The sequence below is a fragment of the Neophocaena asiaeorientalis genome, unplaced genomic scaffold (assembly GCF_003031525.2).
Source record: "Neophocaena asiaeorientalis asiaeorientalis breed wild unplaced genomic scaffold, Neophocaena_asiaeorientalis_V1.1 scaffold946, whole genome shotgun sequence".
NCBI classification, from domain to species: Eukaryota; Metazoa; Chordata; class Mammalia; order Artiodactyla; family Phocoenidae; genus Neophocaena; species Neophocaena asiaeorientalis.
The window spans coordinates 1,690,154-1,698,545 of record NW_020175049.1 but is presented as its reverse complement, the minus strand read 5'-3'; the positions used below and the strand labels follow the sequence as shown (position 1 = coordinate 1,698,545).

Below are 8,392 nucleotides of genomic sequence, written 5' to 3'. Positions count from 1 at the left end.
TTTTTTTTTTTTTTTTTTTTTTTTTTTTTTTATGCTGGTCTTCTTGAGAGGTTTAACCATAGATTATAATACATATTTGGCTGAAAAGTAATTAATAAAATTATATCAGTTAAGAATTTATATCAGATCATTAATAGCATTTTAACATTTTAATAAAGAAAAAATCCAGGAGTTCCCTGGTGGCCTGGTGTTTAGGATTCCAGGCTTTCAGTTTCGTGGCCTAGGTTCAATCCCTGGTTGAGGAACTGAGATCCTGCAAACCGCAAAAAAAAAAAGAAAAAAAAGGTCCCAGAATTTGAATTGGAAAGAGTATTTGAAATAATTCAGCCCAACATCCTTTTTACATATGAGGGAAAAGCAAAGAGAGGACATATGAGTTGCCCAAGACACAACTAATTCATGGTATATGATACTTCTGCAGTTACTTCAGTTTAAAAACTGAATCAAGGGCTTCCCTGGTGGCGCAGTGGTTGAGAATCTGCCTGGCAATGCAGGGGACACGGGTTTGAGAACTGGTCCGGGAGGATCCCACATGCCGCGGAGCAAGTAAGCCCGTGAGCCACAACAGCTGAGCCTGCGCTCTAGAGCCTGCGAGCCACAACTACTGAGCCTGTGTGCCACAATGCCTGATGCCCACACACCTAGAGCCCGTGCTCCACAACAAAAGGAGCCACCACAATGAGAAGCCCATGCACTGCAATGAAGAGTAGCCTCTGCTCATCGCAACCAGAGAAAAGCCCGCGTACAGCAGTGAAGACCCAATGCAGCCAAAAATAAAATAAAAATAAATAAATAAATAAAACTGAATCACTTACTAGATTAGAAACATTAGGTATACATTTAATTAACTTCAGAATCGGTAGCAACTTCTCTAGTTTATGGTCTTCTTACAAACATCTTTAAGGAAAAGTTGCACCATATTTTACTTTTCTAAATACAGGAGAAGTTCTAACTAATAAATGTCAAATTGTTGTCAGATATCATCTTCAGAAATTGTTGTTCTAGGAAGGATTCTCACTTAACTTTACCTTTAGCAGACTTTGAAATGATGTCGTTGTTCCTAAAAGATAATTATCTTTCAAAGTAATCTAGATGTGTTTACTTTCATAGACCATTAATGCTTAATTTTAAAGGATTGAGTAGGTAGCTTAGTATTTTCTATGAGAAATTACTCTGTAATCTGTATTCAAGTGTCTTTGAAGACACTTGTAATCAAGTGTCTTTGGTTATTGGTTAGATAGCCAGAATTGAAGTGACTAATTTTGGCCTATATGTAGTAAGGCAGGAAGGTGCAGTTTTTATAAATGAAATTTCATAGGATGAATACAAAATTCAGTTGAGAGCTAATAATGGAGTAAATGTAGAAACAAAAATGAAATGAGATTTTAGCTCCGAGTAAACAGATAAGAAGGTATTTAGTTTTGTAGAAACACAGAAGAATTAGTATTCATATATTTTATTTTTCAAAGTTTTATAAATCCAAAAAGGAAAATTAGTGAGCTTTTGCTACACGTTTTTCTCTTAACTTTTGATATTTCCATTTCAGGCCATTTATTTCTCAGAAAATTCATTTTCCTGACTTTTCTACCAGAGACATACATAGAAATTATGTCGATTGTGTGCGATGGTTAGGTGATTTGATACTTTCCAAGGTATGGTAACTGCTGTTAAGCTGTATTTCCATTGTTTGTGTGAGTTGGAACTTTGCAGGGAGCACAGTTTTTTATGCAGTTGGTAAATTGGATAACAGATGGGAAATTGCTTTTTTTTTTTTTTTTTAAGTCTTATGATAACTTTGAAAGATTTGGAAATTTGTTTTAGGCATATAACATCCTGATGAATTATAATTTGTGTTCCAATAAGATGAAAAATGTTACCTTGCAAGTTGATACTGTTCTCTGATATCCAGTGTTATTGTAAAATAACCAATATCTAAAGCCAGTAGTGTGGTTGTTTTTTGTTGTTGTTGTTTTTAATGTTTGTGTTCATTTCAGTAAACTTACATGTACAAAAACAGACGGATGGAGTTGGTTCATGGGATGTAGTTTGCCAACCCCTGCTCTAGTATGTTGATACATATGTTTATATATATATATTTTTTACTGATAATTTAGAGAAGTTGGTGGTGATGTCATCTGAACATTTAGGATTGTCAAATTTGGAGAAACTGCTATCTAGTTTCTTTTCTTGTTACAGGTTTCAGGGCATTTCACATTTTCTTGGGCAGAGCCTGATTTATTTTTTCCTTGGCCATGAGGGTATAGTTTTGCCTTTCTATTTTTTAACTTTTGATCTTGAAATTAGATTCACAGGAAGTTTCAAAGACAGTTCAGAGAAGTCCCATATTGCCCTTCACCCAATTTCCCCCATTGGTTATTACATCTTACATAGCTATAATACAATATCAGATCCAGGAAATTGACATTGTACAATGTGCGTGTGTAGTTCTATGTCATTTTATCACATGTGATTTTGTCATTTCAAGAATGTTACAGTATGGGACCTTTTAAGATTTTTTTTTTCACTCAGTGTAATGCCATCCAAGTTGTTGTGTGTATCAATAGGTCTCCCTTTTTACTGCTGAGTAGTATCCCATGGAATGGGTGTACCACAGTTTATTTAACCTTATGCATCTATTGTAGGACATTTTGATCCTTTCTAGTTTGGGCCTATTACAAATAAAGCTGCTATTGAACAATCGTGTATAGGTTTTTGTGTGGACTTAAGTTTTCACTTCTCTAGGATAAATGCCTAGAAGAGCAATTGCTAGGTCATGGTTAAGTTCGTTTAGTTTTTTAAGAACCTGCCAAACTATTTTCCAGAGTGGCCGTGCCATTTTACATTCCCACCAGCAATGTATGAAAGATCCAGTGTCTTCGAATCTTCGCCGGCATTTGGTATTGTCACTATTTTTTATTTTAGCTGTTCTGATAGGTGTGTAGTGATACATCATCGTGGTCTTAATTTGCATTTCCCTGATGGTTAGTGGTGTTGAACATCTTTTTCATGTGCTTATTTACCATCCATATATCCTTTCAATGATGTCTCTTCATATCTTCTCATTTTCTGATTGGATTGGTTTTTGTTTTGTTTTGTTTTTTACTGTGTTGAGTTTTGAGAGTTCTTCATATATTCTAAATATAAATCCTATGTCAGATAAATAGTTTGCAAATATTTTCTTCCAGTTTGTAGCTTGTCTTTTCATCCTCTTAACAGGGTCTTTTACAGAGCAAATGTTTTTAATTTTGATAAAGTTCAGTTAATTTATTGATTTTTTAAAAAAATTATTATTTTATGGATCATGTTTTTGATATTGTGTTTAAACGCTCTTCACTGAGCCCTAGGTCCTAAAGATTTTCTCCTGTGTTTCCTTCAAGAAGTATTGTAATGGTTTATGTTAAATTTAATGGTCCATTTTAAGTTAATTTTTGTATGAGGTTTAGGTAGAAAGTTCATTTTTTGCCTATAGTTATCCAGTTGTTCCAGCTCCATTTGTTGAAAGCCTATCTTTCCTCCTTTGAATTGCTTTTGTACTTTTTTCAAAATTGTTTGGCCATACTTGTATGAGGCTGATTCTGGTTTTTCTATTCTGTTCCCTCTACCAGTACTACATACACAGGCTCGGTTACTCTAGCTGTATAATTAGTCTTGGAGTTGGTAGAATGATTTATTCCACTTTATTCTTTTTCAATATTATTTTAGCTATTCTAGTTGCTTTGTCTTTCCATATAAATTTTAGAATAATCTTGTCTACATTTACTAAAAATCTGCTGGGATTTTTTTTGGGGGGGTGGGGAGATTTTGATTGGAATTGTGTTGAACCTGTATATCAGTTTGGTGGGGAATTAATATCTTTACTCTGCTTGGTCTTCTGGTCCTTGACTATGGTATGTCTCTCCATTTAGAGTGACTGTAATAAATGGTATTTCTGATTTCCATTTCTTTGTGTTCATTGCTAGTAGATAGAAATGATTTTTGTGTATTAATCTTGAATCCTTCAATCTGTTTGAACTACTTATAGTTCAGGAAGGTTTTTGTTTGTTTGTTTTTGGTTAATTACATGGGATTTTCTACATAGATTATAATTTCATCTGCAAATAAGGACAGTTTTTATATCTTCCTTTCTGAACTGTATTTTTCTTCATTTCCTTTTCTTGTCTTATTTCACTGGTAAGCTTCTAGTCCTGTGTTGAATAGCTGTGTTAAGAGCAGACATCCTAGGCTTGTTTTTGATGTTAAAGGGGAAAAGAATTCAGTCTTTCACAATTTTGTAGATGTTCTTTATCAAGTTGAGAGCTTTCCTTCTGCCTGATTTTTTCAGAGTTTTGTCATGAATGGGTGTTAAATTTTGTCAAATGCTTCTTCTGCATCAACTGATATGATCACTGGTTTTTCTTTTTTAGCCTGTTAATGCATTGGATTGCACTGATTGTTTCTGAATATTGTATCACTGGAATAAGCTTACTTGGTCTTGCTGTATAATTCTTTTTATATGTTACTGAATTCTATTTGATAATATTTTGTTAAAGATTTTATATGTATTAATGAGATATGATATTGGTCTGAAGTTTTCTTATTTATATTGTCTTTGTCTGGTTTTGGCATCAATAATACTGGCCCCTAGGCCTAGAAATTTTTGAGGAGGAGTTTAAAAATTAAACACTCAGTTTCCTTAAAAGTGAAAAGGTTATTCGAATGAACTGTTTCATATTGAGTGAATTGTGGTAGTTTGTGCTATTTGAGGAGTTGATCCATTCCATCTAGTATAAAATTTATGTGTGGAGAGTTGTTTGTAGTATTCCCTTATTATCCTTTTGATATCTGCAAGGTCTCTAGTGATAGCCCCTGTTTCATTCCTGAAGTTAGTAATTTATATCTTCTCTTCTGTCAGTCTTTTTAAGGGTTTGTCAAATTTTCTTGTTATTTCCTGTCTTCCTTCTTTCCTTTAGTTTGCTGTGAGTTGTTTTTGTTCTTCTATTTTTACGACGGGAGCTTAGATTATTTAGTTGAGACTTTCTTAATGTAAGCATTTAGTGCTGTAAATTTCCCTGTCAGCACTGCTTTAGCTGCATCTCACAAAAATTTTGATATGAAGTGTGTTGTGTAGTTTCTAGGTGCTAGGAAATTTTCTTGTTATCGTTCTCTTATTGATTCTAGTTTGATTCCATTTTGGTCAGAATATACTCTTTATGATTTTGATTCTTTTAAATTTTTTGAGATTTGTTTTATGACCCTGTTTTGGGTATGTTCCATGGGAGCTTGAAAACAATGTATATTCTGCTGTTGGGTGGAGTGTTCTATAAATGTCAGTTAGATCCTGTCAGTTGACAGTGTGGTTGAATTCTTCTATGTCTTTGTTGATTTTCTGTCCACTATTCTGTCTAATAATTAATAAATTATTGAGAAATAAGTGTTGAAGTCTTCAACTATAATTGTGGCTTTTTCCCTTTCTCCTTTCAGTTCTGTTACATTTTGCAGCTCTGTTGGTTGGTGTATACACATTTGGTATTGCTTTGTCTTGGTAGCTTGACCCTCTTATCATTATGTAAGGTCCATCTCTGTCTCTGGTAAAGTTTTTGCTTTGATGGATCCTTTGTCTTACAGTAGTATAGCCATTCCTGCTTTCCTTTAATTAATGGTATATCTTTTTCAAACCTTTTTTGTTGTTGTCATTTATTTATTTATTTTTGACTACCTCTGGTCTTGGTTACTGTGCCTGGGCTTTTTCTAGTTGCAGCGAGTGGGGGCTACTCTTCATTGCAGTGCGTGGGCTTCTCATTGCAGTGGCTTCTCTTGTTGCAGAGCATAGGCTTTAGGGTGTATGGGCTTCAGTAGTTGTGGCACACAGGCTCAGTAGTTGTGGCTCACGGGTTCTAGAGGGCAGGCTCAGTAGTTGTGGCGCACAGGCTTAGTTGCTCTGCAGCATGTGGGATCTTCCCGGACCAGGGCTCGAACCTGTGTTCTCTGCATTGGCAGGTGGATTCTTAACCACGGCACCACCAGGCAAGTCCCATCTTTTTCAAACCTTTTACCTTTAATCTACCTGTATTGTTATACCTGAAGTGAGTTTCTTTTTTTTTTTTTTTGTGGTACGCGGGCCTCTCACTGTTGTGGCCTCTCCCGTTGCGGAGCACAGGCTCCGGACGCTCAGGCTCAGCGGCCATGGCTCACGGGCCCAGCCAGCCGCTCCGCAGCATGTGGGATCCTCCCGGACTGGGGCACAAACCCGTGTCCCCTGCATCGGCAGGCGGACTGTCAACCACTGCGCCACCAGGGAAGCCCCGAAGTGAGTTTCTTAAAGATAGCATATAGTTGGGTCATATTTTTTAATTCACTTTGCCAAACTGTCTTTTAGCTAGTACATTCAGACCATTTATATTTGAGCCTTACCTTACCAATTATTACATTAAGTTTACTATTTAATTTTTTTTCATTCTTTTCATTTCTCTGGGTTTTTTCGCCTATGTGCACATATTTTAGAATTCCAATTTGATTAATCTATACTACTTTTGAGTATATTTCTTTGTGTAGCTATTTTGGTATTTGCTCTGGGTGTTACTATATATATATATATATATATATATATGTATATATATATGTATGTGATATATATGTGATCAGTCAGTATATCAGCATTTTACCACTTCAAGTGAAGTATAGGAAGCTTACCTCTCTCTTTCTCCTCCACTTATAATTGTCTCAAATATTCCCTTTACAATTGAGAACTTCATCGAAGAGTATTACAATTTTTGCTTCAACTGCCAAACAGAATTTTAAAACTCAAGCAGAAGAATGTCGTGTTTACTCATTATGCTTTTTCTGTTGTTCATTCCTCCTTTCTGATATTCCAAGATTCCTTCTTATATCATTTCCTTTCTGTTCATCAAACTTCCTGTAGCCATTCTTTTAGAATGGTGACAAATTCTTTTAGGTTTTCTTAGTCTGAGGATGTCCTCATTTCCCCTTCATTCCTGAAGCATATATTCACTGAATATAGGATTTTGTGTTGATGGTTCTTTTCTTTAAACATTTGAAAAATGTTGTTCCCCCTCTTTCTGGTCTCTGTCATTTGTAATGAGACATCTGCCATCATTGAATTGTTTTTTTTCCTATAGGTGAGGTGTTCTTTCTGTCTTAACTGCTTTCGGGATTTTTTTTTCTTCGTCTTTAGTTTTCAAAAGTTTGAATGTGATATGCCTGATATTGATTTCTTTGAGTTTATCTTTGTTAGGGTTCACTCACCATCTCGAATCTGTAGTAGGTTTGTCTTTGGGGACATAATTTGTCCCAAAATTGGGAACTTTTCAGCCATTATTCAAATTCTTATTTAGCCCCACTTTCTTCCCCCTCTCCTTTAGGAACTCTAATGATGTGAATATTATGTTTTTAGTTTGGTCCCTGAGACTCTGTTATTTAATAAGTCTGTTTTCTTTTGTTCAAATTGGGTAATTTCTATGTTCTAACTTTAAATTTACTGACTCTTTCATCTCTCTTTTTTTGCTGGTGAGCCCTTCAGTTGTTTTTTATTTTAGCTATAGTTTTTTTAGTTCTAAAATTTACATGTGATTCTTATCTTTTATTTCTTTGCTGAGACTTTTTTTGTTGTTTTAAATGTGTTTGTAATTTCTCATTGAAGCATTTTTATGATAGCTGCTTTAAAATCCTTGTCAGATAGTTCTAACATCTATGTCATCTCAGTGTTGGTATCTCTTGATAATCTTTTCTCATTAAAGTTGAGATTTTTACATTTCTTGGTATGACAAGTGAATTTTGATTAAGATATCGATATTTTGGTTACTGTTACAAAACTCTGGATCTTACTGATATTTAAGCAGGCTTCCTTGGATAAATTTTCAGCTGGGGAAGGGGAGTGCTGCTTCATTATTGGCAGGTGGCAAGGGAAGTTCAGGTTCCCCACTTGGCTGACTTGGTGATTTTGTCTCTTTACTACTGGGGTGGGAGTTCAGGCTTTTCACTGGGCCTCAGGTGATAGCACCCTAGCAAGAGGGTTTGGGAGGCCTCAGTACTGCTCCCCGAGTGGTCTCCACTGACACTGAGAGTGGTGGGTGGTTGTGAACATTCTGACTCTCTGCTAGGCTTCCTCTAATACCACCCCAGGCAGAGGAGGAGGAGGAGAGCCACCTCATTACCATGATGGGTAGGGAGAAGTCAGGGTGTTACCTACTTGAAGTGTTTAGTTATCACCTGAGAAGGGACCCCACTGGGACGTTGCTGGTCCACATGTGTGGATGGGTCCACTGTTTTCTCTGTGGTATTAAGTGTTTACCTGAAAATTTTCTCTCATGCTAGGTTGCCACTTTACTGGTCCTTTGCAGAGAGTAGGCTTTTGTTGGGGCTTTTTTTTTTTTTTTTTTTTTTTTTTTTTTTTTTT

The 8,392-nt window shown here is 35.7% G+C and overlaps 1 protein-coding gene across 3 annotated transcripts in view; it reads left to right on the top strand.

The window, feature by feature from the left end:
• EED (embryonic ectoderm development) overlaps nt 1-8,392 on the top strand; it is a 33,718-nt gene that overhangs the window by 21,502 nt on the left and 3,824 nt on the right. For 2 of the 3 annotated variants that reach the window (XM_024763596.1, XM_024763594.1), the window contains 2 exons: nt 1,547-1,652; nt 2,823-2,897. In XM_024763596.1, the coding sequence (XP_024619364.1) occupies nt 1,547-1,652; nt 2,823-2,897 (181 nt within the window). The remainder of the gene's footprint in view (nt 1-1,546; nt 1,653-2,822; nt 2,898-8,392) is intronic. The other variant, XM_024763595.1, reaches the window with a different exon arrangement.